This window comes from Pangasianodon hypophthalmus, chromosome 19, assembly GCF_027358585.1.
Source record: "Pangasianodon hypophthalmus isolate fPanHyp1 chromosome 19, fPanHyp1.pri, whole genome shotgun sequence".
NCBI classification, from domain to species: Eukaryota; Metazoa; Chordata; class Actinopteri; order Siluriformes; family Pangasiidae; genus Pangasianodon; species Pangasianodon hypophthalmus.
In genome coordinates, this window is record NC_069728.1 from 7,888,556 (window position 1) to 7,907,579 (window position 19,024).

Consider the following 19,024-nt stretch of genomic DNA (forward strand, 5'->3'; position numbering starts at 1 on the left):
TTACACAAGAAACCTGCAAAGCAAATCAGACTGATTTTTGACAGCATGGCGTTCAAAGTGTAATTGCTAGCAGAGAACTCAGTCACATAGACGTTTATACTGATGTAACTACAGCTTCTTTCCTTCAAAAGTTCCTTGAGAAAAGCTTTTCGACTTGTGTTACCATGAGAAAACTTGAAATCCAAAACAGCCGATCTTATTTCTCAGCACCAATTCAAAAAAATAATAAATAAAAAAATTTAAAAAAAAAAAAAAAAAACAAAAAAAAAACCAGATGAAACACATTTTATCACAAAAAACAGGTTTATTTAATGTCTCTGTATTTTTTTTAAAATAATTAAGATTTATTCTGTTCAACAAACCCTTTCTTTTAAGTTTTAACATAAACATAGCAGGCCATCCAAAAATAATAATAATAATAATAAATCACACAAGATTGATGAAAGGGACAGAGGCCCACAGATAGAGCAATAAAAAATACATCTTCCTCACGTGTAAAATCCACACCCATGATTTTAATTTGAAATAAAACAGAACAAAATAAAAACAAGGATAGTGAGTCCTGTGAACACAACAAACTCTCTAACTCCAAGTGCTTTAGTCCTAACCCACTATAGTGGATGGCATTTCTGTTGAGGAATAAGACTGGATCAGCATTTAGAAATACGCCACATATGCAGGCTTTCATTCCAAACACTCCTTTAAAAATATTCTAGCTTAATCCACATTACTTTAAGAGCATCCAACCATGTTAAAGTCCAAAGACGAGCAGAAGCCGTCAGAGTTGCCTATGGCTAAGAGTCCAGGTTAAGATGTTAAAACAGCTCAACTTTTCAAATACACTGAATGAAGTTCTGAACACTGCTTTACAAGAAAGGAACTCAAAGTCTTCAGTGGTGTCAAAAATGTTTACTTTCAAAGATCTTTCTTAAATTCTTCGTAAGCAGGGAACTGCCAGAATGAAATTTTCAACAGGTCTTGAAATTCTCAAGAAAATACTTCAGTGAGATGATAGTGAGCGCTGTAGCTTACTACTCGTTGACTGTACCAGTGCCGGACCGACACCTGTCCATACACCAAAAGAACTGCGATGATCACATTTTTAATAGCCTGTAAAAATAATGCAGGTGAATAAAGATTTCATGTCAATCGATTTTGCTATGACATCTTTGTACTGTGTGTGAAGTTTCTAGACTCTGGCCTAGTAGTCACACATTTCCAGGACACATAATAATGAAAATGTGAGATCAAGCCTCTCTCTGAGGATTAAAAAAGAGAGACATGGGACAAAGAACCTCAAGATGGAATGAAGGCCTCAAGACTGCATGAAATAATCGACTCAGACTCCATTGCATTATGGGGAGTCTTTGGGACCACACTCGAGAGACATTTATTTAATTTAAAAAAAAAAAAAAAAAAAAAAAAAAAAAAAAAAAAAAAAGGACTCCTGTTCTCAGGCAAATGGTTTTCAAGATACATCCCATAATGTGGTTGATTATCTTTATTTTAAATGGCAAGGAGTGTATATAAAGTCTTCCCCCAAGGTAAGCACATCTTGTCCTTTTCTTTTTTGTGTAGGATCATTGTCAAAGGAAACAGAGCGGAAAGGGTTTTTACAGTGCTGGTGGGGAAAAACGGATAAACAAATGCAGGAGTGTACAGTAAAGTATGTAGCACAAGGAGCATGGAGATGTGGCGTCCCTGTGGCAGAACATTGGTTGGAGCTTGATGTAAGGATGGAGCTACATCCATGTTTAGGTGGGAATGATGCCGTCGCTGTTCTGAATTCCTCGCCTCAGCTCCAGCTCTTCCAGTTTCCGCCACAAGTCCTCCCGCTCCTTCTCTTTCTTCTTTTCCCTGAGACACAGGAACAGAGGGAAACCCAGAGAGGTACAGTTTTCTTCATGCAGGTGATACTCAATTTCAGTTTCACTGTACACCAAAATGCTGGGCATCTTACCTCTGACGTTCCGATTTATAAGTTGCAGCAAGTTCATCAAATAGTGCGCTGTTCATCTCCATGAATGCTTTTAGCACATTGTAGATTAAAGCAGATATCGCTCTGGTGATGAGATGATCAAAAAAGAAAAAAAAAATTAAAAGAGTGTTAAAGATTATGCTTTTAAATATACTGTATTTCACAACATACACAAAGATTTCTTTGGATTTTATGCATTACCCACATGGCATGTACAAAAAAGGCAGGATGGATTGAGTTGCATTGTTACACAAAAGTAACACTTATCAGGGACTTAGTGTGGATTGAAAGGTTAAAAAGGAAGCGTACTTGTTCCATGGGACGAGTCAGTGTATCAGAAAAATTCTGTTAATTGACCTAAATAGTTTCCTGGATATTTAGCCATCAGTGAACTGCAGGTTAAGAATCAATTCTGAGTACACTTACGGGTTCCAGTGCTCTTTGGAGATCCGGTAGAGACTGGCAAACATGATGGGCAGAATGACACTGGAGTTCTCCTCTATCAGACTCATGATGTACTCATTGTTCCAGTAATACAGGGCTCGCTCAGCCACCTGCCACGGAGAAGTAAAGGAAGACAATTACTTCCTTTTTGAAATTGCCATGAGTTTGTGCAGTTAGAAGGGGTTTGGCTGAACAGTATACAGTAAAATGTGTGGGTGTGTTTATGGGTATAAAATGCAGACCTGAAAGTGAGGACTGGATACACATCTGGAAATCTGTTTGAACAGAGGCTCCTGCACCTTGACAAACTGTGTGGGCTCAATCACATCTAGGATCTCCTCCAGCTCACCGAGGAACATAACCTAAGAACATACCGGTAAGAATGTCAAAAAACAAAGCGGGCATCTTCCTTCATAGGGCAAACAGCTGCTAATCGTCATGCACAACCTTGTAGCTACTCTGCTGTGGGGGAAAATAAATAAATTTTAAAAATCAAAAGACGAGAAACTAGATTACAGCAGGGCAGATACAGTAGGGCAGATACAGAAGCAGCACACTGGCCCTCTCTCCGATGTTTTGCTTTTATCTAAGAGCTCATTGCACAACTCTTTACAGTCAGTGTATTCAACACAGAGCCAAGAATTACAGTTCCAAATTGGTATTGCATAGGAGAAAATCTCTTAAGAGTACTCAAACTCCTGTTAAGAAATATTGCTAAGAAATATTGATATTCCCAATTCAATAAGTAAGAGACGTATTTTATCAACTAACAAACACTTGTGAATTAACCATCAAATTTTCATTTACCTCTTTCTGACTGCAGGTTTTCGGCCAAAACTTTAACAACCCTCTTATCACCTGAAAAGTTCCAAAATCAAATGAGACACAAAGGGAAAAAAAAAATCTATCAAAAAGAAAGAGAAGAGCTGTGAGCAGGATGTCACTTACAGGTTCTGTTAGCGTGGGATCTTTCTCTAGGAATTGCACAATACAGTAGGCCAGCTGCAAGAGACAGAAATGTTAAGTGTGTGTGCTTGCTTGACAACAGCAGAAGTGAAGAACTCACACAGTCCTCCTCACTCCACTCACTGTTCTCCCTCAAGGGAATCTATAGACAGTGCACTCATTTACTTAGGGTGTCCTCAATTTCACCCCTTCTGAGGAAATTTGCTGAGATGCAGGTACTGAACAATCTCTTCAATAACACAATCAACAATACTTGGTGAAATCTGTTCTGAGACTGATATTCTTTCCTGCCACGTGTCAGATCAGTAGCTTCAAGTGTCCTTCACTTTTCACAGTGTGAAATAAAGCATCAAGTGTCAAGCACAGACAAACATGAACAGACAAACAAAAAACTTAACTGTAAAACAGCCAAAGCAGGCACAGGGCCCAGAATACCTGTGCATGGAAGAGGGACAGACTTCTTGCTGAGTGCAGAGGCAGTAAAACTTTTACCAGGAACTGCTTATGTTCAGCTTTCAGAGGAAGTGCAAAACCATTGATGATACTAGAGAACCAAAAAAAAAAAAAAGAGAGAAAGAAAAAAAAAAAAAGAAGCAAGCAGGAATCTCATTACAAAACGAGAGTGTACATTCCGCACTAATATCAAAGACTAGTCAGGCACATACCTTCCCAAGATCTCCAACAGCTCAGCCACTCCATTGAAGTGCTCTGTTTCATACACAAACCTTCTCCCAACAGAGGAGATGAGGAGAGGGGAGAGACATTCGAAAACAGGGCAGATAACATCAGTAATGCAGTATACCAAATCATCTGAGCTGACTCATCACTAAAAAAAAAAAAACAAAATTAATTTCACTCTACTTACCCTAGAAAAATGTTGTTGATCTGTTTGCGGATGAAGGCCCTGAGACCGAGGAACTTGCCATAAATTCTGTGTAGGACAGTCTTCAGGCAGTCTCTCTCACGAGGGTCTTCACTGTCAAACAGCTCCAGAAGCTGAGAACAAACAGAGCAAGGGTAAGACAGAGGCACTTGGTCAACAGTCTGGTTTATTTAGCAGCACCCGCAAACACACATCTTGAACTGGCAATACGCACATGTTCATAGCCTTGGTAACATTGAACACAAAAACAAAGCAGAGCAAAGTGCACAATACACTACTTCATTCCATGCAACGAGCTCACTTATTTAGAACTTTTACTCACTTTAGTGCTAACCTCAGTAAACCAATATACATTTCCATAACACAAACCTGTAGTACAAATTTCTGGTCAATGTATTTTTTGGCAATGCTGGGCTGAAATTCCTGACTCTCCAAGAAGCGAATGAAGAACTCGTAGACGAGCTGGAGAGACAGACAAGGATTGGGTAACATTTTCTGCCAAGGACAAACCTTTGGATACCATAATTTGACAAACAGCACAAGATGACCAGGGACAGCACGATGACTGGTTACAGTGAATTAAGTAGAAAAAATGTCCGATGTTGCCCTTGGTTCTACCTGCAAGTGGGGCCATGAGGCTTCCAACGTAGGCTCATCCTCCTCTGGGTCAAACTCATTACTGTCACTGGGAGGAAGTGTCCGGAATATGTTACAGGACACCTAACGGACATACAGAGAGAGAGAACCTAAGGGAAACCCTGAGGCAGTGATGCGTCTTAAATGACAACCATGTTTACGATTACTGAATGTAAAGTGAAGACAGTAACAACTGATCAACATGACTGTAGCACCAACCATTTTGACAGCCTCTGGATAGGTCTGTTCAGTGAGGTAACCTCGGCTAACTGTGACATAGTCCACCAGCTCATTCAAAGTAGAGCGCTTGTACTCCTTCATCTTGAGGTCTGACAGTGTGTCCATGAAGTCAAACAGAGTGCAGCACTGCTGCACCTTCTTTAGAAACAACTCTGGCTGCTCTTGGACAGACACATCTACAGGGAGAGAGAGTGTGAGATAAAAGAAGGAAAAAAAAAAAAAAAAAACAGAACTGTGCACTTTGTGCATGCACATCAGAGGATTTCACAAAATCAGCATCTTTTTCTATCTGATGTGTTATGAGTAAAACCCACCTCTCAACCACTCAAAAGTTTTCATTTGTCTTTTCTTTTAACCAAAACTGAACAGAAACAAAGACTAGTGCCTCAAGACAACGATAATGGACACAAAAATCATTTTTGTAATAATAACAATAATAAACTTTATTTTATATAGCACCTTTAAAGGTATCTCAAGTTGCTTTACATAAAAAACACTATCATGTATAAATACTGTACAAATCATTAAAAAATAAGCACACAAACAACTCAATTAAAACAAAGCAGATACAAAATTAATTCAGCAGTCAAGTAAAAGCTAACCTAAAAAGTATGTTTTAACGTAAGATTTAAAAATACCCAAATGTCTGTGTATGTTTGATATCAGCCAGGAGTGAATTCCATAGTTTAGGAGCACACGATGAGAAAGCCTTATCGCCCATGGAGCGTAAACGAGTCTGAGGGACAACTAAAAGACCAGACTGAGAAGAGTTTTGGGGTTTATAGTGTTAAGAGGTCAGTCAAATACTAGGGAGCCAGTCCATGCAGAGCTTTATATGTAAGCATGAGAATTTTAAAATCAACTCAAAACCTGACACGAAGCCGATGTAAGGATTCCAAAATAGGAGTAATACAATCACTTGTCTTTGCCCTAGTCAGGATTCTAGCAGCTGGGTTTTGAACATATTGTAATTTGTTTAGTGTGGATTTATTTACCCCAGCATGAAATGTATTACAGTAATCGATGCGGAGAACACAAAAGTATTAATCAGTTTTTCAGCCACCGAGAAAAATAACATAGGACGAAGTCTTGCAATATTTCTGAGATGAAAAAAATGACATTTTGTCAGTATTCTGCACATACAAAGTCCAGCCTGCATCAAATGTAACTCCTAGATTTTTCGATTTCATTCGAAACTCCAAAACTGAACCATCAACCGAATTAAAGGACCCGCTTTAGAGCGAAGAGAAGACAGACTTCAGTCTTATTACTGTTCAGACAGAAAATTATAAGACATCCATGGTTTTATCTCAGAGATACAGGTTAATAAGGAGGGAAATGCCACATTTTTTACCCTTCGGAGTGGATATAAATTTGTGCTTCATCCACATAAAAATCAACACAAACTGCTTACGAGTAATGAGATAAGATCTAACCCAGCTTAAGGCAGTCTCGGTGACACTACAGACAGTTTCAAGTCTCGCAAGTAAAAGATTACGATCAACAGTATCAAAAGCAGCCCTGGGATCAAGGAAAATAATAGAAAGAGAGCCAGAATCGGAAACTATTAACAAATCATTAGTGACTTTAACCAGAGCAGTTTCTGAACTATGAAACTTACAAAAACCAGACTGAAAAGACTCAAAAAATTGTTAACAGTAAGGTGTTTACATAATTAAGAAGCAACAACACGCTCAAAGCTCTTTAGAAAGAAAGGGAGATTGCAGATAGGACAAAAATTATTCAAATTGTCCAAATCCATATTCTGATTTTTTGGGACTGGTGTAAACAGCAGCAGTTTGAAATGCTGCCGACACAACTCCACAACAACTAGACAACTAGACGCAAGAAATCAAAACAAGATTTAAATAAGCTAGTAGGAAGAGGGTCGCGTATGCTAGTGGTAACTTTCGTACATGACACCACTTTACTAAATAAAACAGAGTCAAATTGAGGGAAATTTGAGAGAAGGGCACCAGAAAAGCTGGACAAACTGAAAGAATAAACAGAAGAGGCAGTTTGGGTAGTAAGAATGAGTTTATGAATATCAATCTTAGAACTTCAAAAAAAAAAAATTTAAAAAAAAAAATTAAAAAAAAAAAAAAAATCAAGAAAATATTGCATGATGTGAGACAGGCAAAGAGGTGGTACAGTCAACCTTAATTAATCTACGTATGATCCGAAAGAGGTGTCTAGGTGTTGTTCTCCAAATTATACTATATGGGCAAAAGTATGTGGACTTCTGACCATCACAACCAGATGTGCTTGTTGAACATCCCATTCCACACCCACTGGCATTAATATGGAGTTTTCCCCCCTTTGCAGCAATGGTAGACTCCACTCTTCTGGGAAGGATTTCCACTAGATTCTGAAGCATGGCTGTGGGTTTTCTGCCCATTCAGCCACAAGGGCATTAGTGAGGTTGGGCACTGATGACATTAGCAAACCATGCCTTCATGGACCTCGCTTTGTGCACAGGGGCACTGTCATGCGGGAACAGCTTTGGGCCTCTTCGTTCCAGTGATGGGAAATCTTAATGCTGCAGCATACACTTTCTTTACAATTGTGTTAGGAACAGTTAGGAAGGCCCAGACACGGGTGCGATGGTCAGGTTTCCACATACTTCTGACTCCCATGACGTTTTGGTCTTGGTGAATGGCTGATATCTAAACATGGTGCGTTTGATACCTTTCAGTAGTGGCAGCTGCACTAGTTCGATGGGTTTGTCCTGAGATCTGAACTGAGACGAGCTCTGTGCTCGCTTCTGCTTAGATTTCCGGACTGACTTCCTTGAGAAGCCGTCCATCTTGTCTACGGATGGCGGTGCAGTGGCTGCTGAAGACATATCCCTGAAACAGAGAAGAGAAGGAAAAGAATAAAGGCAGTCAGAATTATAAGCAGTCTACTAACAGTTTTTTGTTTTTTCCAACAGTTATCAGAAATAATTTCTAGCAAAAACCTCAGTAGTGGCTTCAACTGTTTCTGCCACAGCAAAGACCACCGCATAATTAAGATAACAGTTTACAAACATCCAGGGACTCAAACAAGAGTACAAGACTAGGCAAGCCTACTTTTTCCAGGACCACATTCTGCCATCAGACTGAAGCATTCACATCACCATAGCAACCACAGCAAAACAATGAAACTTAAGAAGCATTACAGACAAGTTTCTTTTATTGCCACTTCTTATCTTATTTTGTATTCAAGCAGAATGGTGTAATAGGTATAAACCTGCATTGACACTGCTGCACACTGCAAATAAATTATGTAAATAATAAATAATAGCACCCATGATGCATCCTTAAAATCAGGTGATATTAATTTGGCCATTTCTTCAAATGTGTGATATGGGAGAAAAATAAAATTTAGTTTTTCCAAGTGCTCATCTGCATACTACAGGCTACTGCAATATTAGTATTGCAAAAATCAATAAGGCAATAATGACTAATAGGCTTGTGAGATCGTGTCTAATGTGCCATCGTCCCATCATGACAATTAATGAACACCACTGACGATAGTAAGGCCTGTGGCATTGAGGGGGGAAAAGAAGGAGGCGTGGCTAGACATTCGTAACACGTGTCATGCACAAGTTAATCCATTACAAAGGAAAAAAAAAAGCTAGTGTTTAGTCTGGTTTTTTGAACCCACTAACAAGGTCAGGAATGCTTGTAGTACTAAGCTTATTAAAGTTTGAAATAAAATTATACTTAATACACGTGTATGTGCCCTGTCTTGAACAGCAGCATCAGAGAAAGATGTTTTGTTGCTCTGCTATGAAGTCAGATAACAGGTTAAGGTTAATACAGGATACAAAATAGGCAAAAAAAGAAACACATATTACAAGACACAACACAGATGCCACGATTTATGCCAGACAATTAAATCGTCCGCCTTGATAACCATCGTGAATCCATCGATGATTCCCGATACTATCATCAATCGTCCCAAGCTTAATGACTAACAGCTAGGCCTGTGAGGTAGACCTGTCACGATATTTATGTTATCAACTTATCGTACGATATATGGACATGACCACGACCATTTTTGATCATTTTAATTAACTCTGTTAATTAACTTTACTAGCAGGTTAATTAACTTTACTAGCAAGTTAATTAACTCACCCAAACACATCCTATACACATATGAGATTAACACAACAAACGTAATATTACAACTTGCTTCTGCACAAAACGCACAAGTGAACTTGAACTTAAGTAACACGTTGGTAGAACGGTAAGTCACGTTGTGAATATGCTCTTTCCGTAACAACGCACTAAAACACAGACAATGAATAACTAAAGCATAACAAAATTCACAGTATTGTATTACAACATTGGACTCAGTGTAATGTTATTAATTTAGGAGATCAGGTTTTCACAACAAAGGTAGTTTTCACATGTTTTTGTTGATGCATGTTTAAGTTAATATATAAAATGTGTGAATATTTGGTTTAATCTTCATATTTTCTCCTCAACTAAAATGTTGCTGACTAACATTTGATGCCATTTAAGTCAGAGTAAAAATGACTAAAATTAATAAATGATATGATGAAATATTGACTAAAATTAAGGAATATTTTCATCAGAAAACAAACTATGACCAAAAAAATGTGTGAAAATTTTATGCACTTTAGTTTAAAAATAAATGCACTTTGTTAACAGCCGCATTGGTTTGTATTTATTCATTGCGCCGTCTTGTGGACTGTTGATTTATAAATCTGGTGTTTTTTTTGACTTTCCAATTCCAACATCTGAATATTCTTAAGAATTAAAAGTTCATTGCTCTTTGAAATTAGCTATCTTCCAGCAAAGCTCATGTTGGGTAAGGAGCCAGTTTAACAAAGGCAGTGGTTAAAAACAGTCATGTCTACCTAATGATGTCTAAAACCTTGCTAGATACTTGTTATTTCCTCACAGTGAATGAATGTCACACTTTGATCAAATTGTTGGACATGAGCCTAATCAATTCAGTTTGCAATCAGATACCAACTGTTAATGTCTGTGATTGGAAAATTGGCTCAGAAAAGTAAAAATGGCGGAGAGCGAGAGGTATGTTTGGATAGATGACGAGGTCCGAACATTTTAACATAATTCTGGAAGGGAGAAAAAAAAAAAAAAAAAAAAAAAAAAAAAGACTTCAATTATTGATGGAAAACATCAATAAAATGTGCAGATTTTCCAAGAAGTGCGAGTGGAGATAATCCTTAAAGGATACAAGAAGTTTTGGACCATTTTACGATATAAATGGAAGAGCAGAGATACAGATAGCAGAGAGCAGAGATACATGGTGGAAAAAGAAAGCTCGGACGTGGTGGCAAGACCACATTTCACTACTTTGATGATATGGACAAAATACTAGGACAAACACCAATGGTCACGTCCGTCTTGAAATTATTTCATATAATTACCTCCCAGAACTGTTTCACACGATCCGCCTCCGATCGCAAGATAACAAGAGGTTTGTGACAGTGTTTCGTCTGTGCGCTATGAAGCGCAAGTAATTGATTATATTGGAAAAAAAGAGCGACAGTGGCTTCCCCGATTGCAACAACTTCCATTTGTATTGATACCCCAGGAAGTGATGATTTTGTTCTCTTGAACACATGGAATGGAAACGGTGCTTTATTCACAAATGTTTTATGCAATATTCCAATTTCTCGCATAAGTTAAACTCGCAACTTGTATGGAAACATAGCTACTGTTGTGGATATCTTTGGCGGTATGTATTGTGTCAGAGTGAACCTGCTCCTTTTCAGGGTTGCCTCACCCTAGGCAGAAGAACTGGCACTGAGGTAAAACAGAGCGCTGTTATCTCTGTGGAGAACAGCATACAATACAATGCCCACATGACTGCCATACACAGGTCAGTGAAATACAACACCTGTGGCAGGTTAACAGCCGGGCGACATGATTAGCCTGGTGAAGCAGAGTAGATGAAGGACGGATGAGGTAGTAGCACGTTGGTCTTCCCTCTGACTGTCAGCGCTTATGTAACTGCTCAGTACACATCCTCACAGGCCTGGTGGGGATTAAAGAGGTCTAGCCTGACAGGAAGTTTTCATGCTTTAGCTCATTCCTCACAGTCACAGACACAGGCACAAGAAGAGGAGGAAGGAACTCCTCACCGCCACATGCTTCACACACTGTAATAGATCATTACTGAATAAAGCTGTGTGCCAAGGACGTCATTTTAATAAAAGCAATGACCCTTAACCTAACTGAAAATGTTCAGAACCAAGGTTAACAGACTGCCTGTGCTGCACCTGACTATACTTTACTGACCTTAACAGACCTTATGAAGGTTCATCTACACACACTTTTCATTATCTTAAATTCCTACACTGGGTGTTGGCCAACAGAGACATTGTCAATGAGCAACCAAACCATGACTTATAGCAATAGTAGATTTAGTAGAATCAAAAGGATTTCGAAATAGAGCCACATACTCAACTTGTCCAGTCTAGGAAATATAAAACTCTTCACTAGTCCGATGGGGTCTGGAGAAGACCAAAAGAAAACAGCCTTAGTGTAAAACTACAAGGAGAAACAAGATAATCCTGCATTCAGACCATGCAGTAAAATTCAGGCAGATGAAGCAACAGCAGCCAGTTATTTCAAAATTCGCGTGACTTGACAGATCACGGAAAACAATAAACATTTATAATGGCCACCGCCATAGGAGGAAAAGGGCTGTAAATGGAAAATTCACATTTATGTCCATGTGTCCTGAAGTTTGTATACTGCTGTTTTGCCTCCCAAATTAAAGAAACAAGCTATCTTTTCTAATGTTAATAATGGTAATTAGGTTTCTAAGGCATAGCTTGAGTATTTAATATTAAACATCGATTCTACAACTGAGAAAAACAGTGTTAATTTCATCAGTGAGAAGTCGTATTTAATAAACAAAGTCGAAATCAGCAGGAATAAAACCACCATCAGCCCATTCCTTCTACTGTGAGGCCATATTCCTTCATAGGTCTGTACATTGTACACTGTACATTGCCTATAAATGTAATTGCTAAAAGACAATAGCATACAGCATGTAATTGGCATGGAAGCAGCCATAAAAACATGGACTTTGATGGGAAAACACAAGCTTAAGCAGGGAAATTTAACTGTCTCAGTGGAATTATCAACAACTGTAAAACTTTCTCAGACCGAGACACCTGCGAATAAATAAACTCCTGTAGAAAAGCTGAAAAATATAAAATGTCATTTGGTCAAATCTACAGAGTGGTTTTAAAGACAGAACTGAAACAAAACACTCTGAATTATTACATATGAAAGTTGTGTGAAATTCCCCTACAGAGCTCTAGACTAAGATTAATAATAATTGAGCCTGGGGTTCATTTTGTGAAAGGAAACAGAACAGAACAAAATAGGCCCCAAACTGATATCAATCATGTCAAAACATTCTATTTTGTGTCAAATGTGATAAATAAAATTAAACTAAATCCAAGCCTAATATCCAGTCTTACATAGCTCCAGCTTGGACATGAAACATATGCTGTCACATATATACTGCATTACAGTACACCTCATCCAGGGCATCCGATGTAAATACTGTGCCAAATCAAATATACGCGGATCAATGATCCGCTGTGGCGACCCCTAACACGAGCAGCGGAAGAGGAACAACAACAACAGTAGTACACCTCATCCAGAAGGTCACAAAATTGATTTTCATTCACAAATTTTCTACTAAAGTTAATCTTGGCTACCTTACCAACGCAGCGAAGTAGCTAGATAATATACGTGAACCAAAATACTAATTCTTAATTAATAATAGCAGGAGTTTACACTAGATTTACACTGGTGAACTGTGACAGAACAATAATTTAAACTAAAATAATGTATGTTTAACATGTTCCTCAGGCCTTCAGTGGATGCTTTGGAGCTGGTAGTGCAGTCATTCAGGCCCTGTCCACACGTATAAGAATATTTGTGGAAGCGTAATTTCTTTTCCTCTGTGTTTTGGCCTCCTGTCAACATGAAAACAGCCTTTTGATCAAGTTGCTTTATTTGTCATTTGCCCTGAAGTACAATGAAATACCTACTTTCATGTCACTCCTCAAAACTACACATAATGCAGACATATTCACAGCTACAGATAGTATGAAGCTTTATCACCACCTAATCAGTTAGCGTGCTCACATGACAACGTATCAAATCGTTTTTGTGTTTTCATGTAGTAGTGATATTTTCAGAAATGTGACTTTTTTTTCAAAACTATATTTTTTAAAAAATAAACTATATTTTTTAAAAAATATCCGTACGTGTGCACAGGGCCTCAGATTTCCACTCTGACCTGCTGTCATCTGAACTGTCAATGCAATTAATGTTGTGAATCTAAATACAAATATAAAGCAATAGCTAATTATAAAACAGAATGAAATCCAACAGACAGCGAGCTGCAGCTCCAGGGTGCTGATATCTGTTGTTAAGCACGCGCTCCATTCCTAGCATGCTGGGTGAATTAGCACAGTTTGTTGAGTGACTGTGGCTAAGGGGCAGAGAACTCGTCTCTCCGAATTACAGTCACCCAACTCACGTTTAAGGTATGATTTCTTCCATGATGCTTCCACTCATAAAAAGATCAAATATCAAACAAATTCCAGAAGAAGAAACATCATCAGTACACATTTTATTATAATACTATAATATTTCGCTTTAAGGCCTGACAGTTTGATAAATTTGGCACAAAATTAACTTCACACATTTCCAACGACTAAATTTCATTTAGACTTTGATGGAAATGGCAGAGCACAGAGAAAGCAGTACAAGCTCCTCTCTAAAATACACAAACTCCTTACTTTACTCTACGCTGCTGGCCTCATAACATAACTTGTATGTTCAAGTGGGCAAAATTTTGATTTGTAGTCATTTGTTTGTGGGAATGTGAGAAACAGTGGAAGCATGATGTACTTTGTTGAACCATGCTTATTAATCACTGTGCACCGGGTTCTCGCACCTTATCCTGTTTTCTATTTGTATCACACATTTATGGTCATATTCAGTGATTTTTCCTGCTCTATCAGAAAACATTATCTCATGCTACTTTGACCAAAATGTCAGTAACCAAAATGTTTATATGAAAACTTGCCTGGTTAAAAATGACTGAACATGCTCTCAAATGAATGCCTGGTCTAAAGCCCTGTTCAGATTGGATTAGTTTATCAGGCGGACGTCTGTAATACATTTTTTACACGTCTCCCCAATGATAAAACTCAATAAAATTACCACAGGAGGAGCAGGTTTCCAATGGGTTGTGTTTTCTATGAGCCTGGATGTTTGTGGATGTTCACATGGTCAGCTCCTTAAGTATCCAATGTTAAATGCTGATAAATTAATAACTGGAAATGATTAGCAGTTTGAATATAAGCAAAGTATAAACTTATCAGCACTCAAAATTAGATATTTAAGAAACTGGCACAGAAAACGAGTCATTATTTACCGAAAACTAAAAGTTGTGCATATGTGAATATAAGGTAATGTATTAACGAATCCTTTAATCAGCCTGTGAGATCTAGCTTTTCTTAACAATTTTGTTTTCTTGCTGCTTTCCCAGGTAGGCAGCGTTGTCGAGGTTTTACCGCCCAGACCAAGTATATGGTCGAGTGCCTCTTCTAAAAGCATCCATTTTTTGTTTCGTGATCCGGGAAGCGTTTAATATCTGGCAGAGGATCACTGATTTTATCAATGCTAGGTAACATCTGCATAGAAAATTACAGACGTGTATCCGGATGGAACTGAAATTATCAGAAGACGGTCGAGTTTGGCGAAAAACAGCAGGTAACCTGGCCTGTAGAAGACAACGGAGAAAAACACTGACAGGGCCAATCAGGGGGAAAATAAAATCACAGAGTGGCACCTGTAAAATAGGAAATGACCCCAGAACCCAATGTGAGTTTAGTTCTGTTCGAATAGGGCTTATGAGACAGCCAGCAGATATTTATGCTTTTCTTTTAAATTTATCTGGCTGGAGTTGAACAAATTATGGCTTGAAATGCAGGAAAACAAGGTTACTAAAATAAGTTAGTAAACCAGTAAACCAGTAACCTTGCGTTCGTCTGGTTTGACAAATGCTTGATAATATTCTCATTCTGTGACAAATTATCTGATAAATGTCAACAATGTTGTATTACAGTCAGTGACCTGTTATTTAATTAAGCCTAGATAAGTGTTCTGTAGTAGTGCTAGCTGACCAAAGAAATATTTCTAAATAAATATTTTTGATATTTAAGATATTTTATAAATAATCCAGCTAATCGATTCATCACAAAAGAAAGCATTGATGGATTAATTGATTATCAAAATAATCAATAGTCACAGCCATAAAACTCAAACAGATCTGCTGATATGGAGTTTAAATTTATCATCACATTATATGAATAGAAACAAATTGACTAAAAGTACATGGACAGGCTTAGCGGTTTAAAGATGATGCAGATTTTTCGTAGGTGACCACCACCGAAAACAAAAACTCTTGTCCAAGTGAGAATACGCAGATCAGCTGCAAAAAGATTACTGATACGGATTCAAAATTAAAAAATAATAATAATAATAATAATAATAATAATAATAATATGCAGACAGCTCAGCATAATAATACGATGAACTTCTCAGAACTTCATATAAGCTTCATATAACACACGGCATTAAAACATTACAATCACTTTTAGTTTGTGAAAGTTGCAGTGTTTTGGTGTTTGTTAGCCTACTTTCCTTACTACTTCACTCATTATCTGCAGATTTCATGAGTGATATAATGGCCACGAATCCCACTGTACACTATTTGTAATCAGTGAAACTTACGTTGACATCATTCCATTTTGAATTTCACTTCATAGCTGGAAAAACAAAGGTTTCTCTCAGGTAAGAGTAGGACTTTCTGTTAAATTCCTCAGCAGGTCCTTGCCTTGCACCACATCAGATAAGGAACAGCATAGCACAGAACAGCATAGTCAAGCATTTAACATGGAAACTCTACTCGTTTTCTAAAGTTTGTGACCTGAACTGAAAGTATTACAGTCCATGCAGCATTCAGATACACAGAGTGAAATCTGAGCTAAATAATGATCAACACATACACAAGATACAGAGGAAAGTGTGTAACATACCTACACATACTAACACATACCTAACACACTCTAACAGAACTCTAAAATATACCAAAGCCCTGAAGGCTTTTTTTTTTTTTAACAACAGCATTGCTAATTTACTTGCTTTAGGAATTATTTCAAGTGCTTCATATAAGGTGAGATGCAAATCCCAGCCCCATGCAATTTTGCAAAAAAAAAAAAAACACATTACCTGATGTGTTTTGTCTGCTATAAAAGTCAGTTCTTTACGAGTTTAAGAGGGGGAAAAAACCATGAAAATGCAAAGTACTAGGACTGAACACTGGTTCTTGGGGTTCACTGGTGGAGATGTTGAACAGATGTGAACAGATGTGTACAGCCTGCTCACTCACCCCTTCTTCACTATGACACCTGACTGAGAGCTTTGACTGGACGCTTGTCTAGACAGCCAGTTAAACCTCTCCCGAGTGTCACCTTTCCCGCATTTTAAACCTCAAACACAGAGCTTTAAAAGGTGTATATTTACCTCAAACCGTCAGCTTTCCAATCCTGCTGGCTAAGAAACCAGAAACGTGTTAAGGGTGGTGTAGCTAGCGCTGCTCTGAATGCCTGCTAGCTTCACCTTACAGAACTAGCACGCTATTTAAAAGAAGAAGAAGAAAAAAAAAAAAACTCCAGCTAGAGAGTAAATATCCAGAGAGCACAAACGCAATAACCGCCGTGCAGATATTGTGGTAACGCGAAGCGCAGAGGAGCCAGTGTTTGTGCTAACAGAGCAGCTAGCTACCAGTCGACCTGAGCGTGTCTCAGCATAGCTAGCGAGCAGGCTAGCCCGCTTGTATAAGCTAATCCCTCCGCTACTGTCCCAGCCAGGCTGCGGGAAGCGACACTCGGCAGCGGTGCCCCGAGCGACTTAACGTACACGGAATAAACTGACCGGCTACATCTCCCACTATTCTAACGTTAACGCCAGGATACGCTTCCAGTTATTACTGTTATTATTATTATTAACGGTCACAATTCTTTCTTGTAGTATCTATCCGTTTATAAAACCAAACGCTAACAAGCTACCGTCCGAAGTTTTTTTTTTTTTTTTTTTCCTGCCTCAAAACAGAACACGGCAACGAACTTGATTTTTTTTTTTTTTTTTTTTTTTAATATAGTGAGTACCTAACGATTGGTTAGTGTGGAAAATTTCAGTGCGGTGGTTGGTTCAAATAACTGCCAATCATTTGGTGCCCGGGAAGACACGCCCCCAAACGTAAAAGATCGATGACGTAGAAGAGTGATCATGTTAGGCTGAGTGTGTGTCTGTAAACCAAGCAGAGCGGAGCAGAAATGCCCGGATGCTGAGGAATGTCACAGATCCGAGCGGTTACTGAGGAAGACAGTCAAATATTTACCGAGTGGTAGAAAACCACAACAATGATTTTTAGCGATTACTGATGCTTAGGATATGATCCGAGGGATTTTAGTTCCCTTTCAGCACGAAATCCTTGAACACAGGGTTACATAACTATCTTTCCACACCCCAGTGATCCTGTCCCTTTAGTCATGTTTCTGAGTAATATCTTTCTGTTAAATACTGTATAAAGCAACAGTACAATTATCAGTCTGGTTTTATAGACACTGAGTGGCAATGCGAGCTGCTTTGAGGAACAGGGATGAAATGAAATTCCACATCCATATCTGATTGCAGCTCAGATGGATAATTACAGCGAGCGATCATTTATAAACATATACAGCTTTTGTATTCAAGACTGTGTATTCTGATGAGGAAATTCTCAAAGAGCAAGTTATTACTGTTATTCAAAAGTGGAACCTAAGAATAAAATTAGTGGAAAGAAAAAACTATTACTCATCACCACAAGGTGGCGTTATTATTATTATTATTATTATTATCATCATCATCATCATCATCATCATCATCATCATCATCATCATCATCATTATTATTATTATTATTATTATTATTATTATTATTATTATTCAAACCAACAAACACAACATCTTTCTAAGTTTATAAGTTTCTGGACACCTGAACACCCATATATTTAGTCCCTCCTGCTGTTATAATAAGCTCCACTCTTCTGGGAAGGCTTTCCACTAGATTTTGGAGTGTGGCTGTGGAGATTTGTGCTCATTCAGTCACAGGAGTATTAATGAGGAGAGTTACTGATGTCGAGCAAGGAGGCCTGGCGTGGAGTCAGTGTTCCAGTTCATCCCAAAGGTGTTTAATGGAGTTGAGGTCAGGGATCTGTGCAGGACACTCGAGTTCTTACACACCAAAGCTGAGAAACCATGTCTTCCTGGAGCTCACTTTGTGCACAGGGATATTGTCATGCTGGAACAGGTTTGGGCCTCTTAGTTCCAGTGAAGGGAAATCTTAATGCTGCAGAATACAGACAACCTATACAGGGATAAAACCTATTTTAATATGTTGCTTTAGGGGGTATCCAAAAAAATGCCAAACACATAGGTCAATGTAGATTCTTACAAATTCCACACACATAGCCAATCCCATCTTTGTGGAAAACAAGTTAGGTGTGGTGATAGCTCATAAGCTCAGTGGATAAGCTGATGTGCAAGTAACAGGAAGAGTGTTTGAGCTGCTTCAGGAGTGCCAGAACACAGCAGATCCTTCACACTAAGACCAGCTTCCTTCCAAACTGTGCAATGGAAATTGTACAGTTGATTAATTAGTGACAGGAGACAGATACAGTGTTAAGGGAGACAGGTTTTAATGGACACATTTTTAACAGTGGAAAGTAGGTGCTATCTATTCTCTGGGCCAGTT

General features: G+C 38.3%; 1 protein-coding gene across 2 annotated transcripts; it reads right to left on the bottom strand.

Moving 5' to 3' along the window:
* Positions 1 to 1,405: 1,405 nt before the first annotated feature.
* On the bottom strand, positions 1,406 to 17,345 carry ppp2r5ea (protein phosphatase 2, regulatory subunit B', epsilon isoform a). 2 transcript variants are annotated; one of them, XM_034313804.2, is made up of 14 exons: positions 16,754 to 17,342; positions 7,836 to 7,996; positions 5,127 to 5,323; positions 4,890 to 4,991; positions 4,641 to 4,733; positions 4,254 to 4,384; positions 4,054 to 4,113; positions 3,824 to 3,932; positions 3,371 to 3,424; positions 3,230 to 3,280; positions 2,665 to 2,784; positions 2,405 to 2,532; positions 1,961 to 2,062; positions 1,406 to 1,857 (listed from the first exon to the last, which is right to left on the bottom strand). In XM_034313804.2, the coding sequence occupies exons 2-14, from the start codon at positions 7,990 to 7,992 to the stop codon at positions 1,755 to 1,757; spliced, it is 1,407 nt and encodes a 468-aa protein (XP_034169695.1). In that variant the 5' UTR covers positions 7,993 to 7,996; positions 16,754 to 17,342; the 3' UTR covers positions 1,406 to 1,754. The 2 variants fall into 2 exon arrangements, 1 of the variants encoding a protein (XP_034169695.1); XR_004580140.2 differs by lacking the exons at positions 1,406 to 1,857; positions 1,961 to 2,062 and having other exon boundaries at positions 3,787 to 3,932; positions 16,754 to 17,345.
* Between the last annotated feature and the right edge of the window lie 1,679 nt (positions 17,346 to 19,024).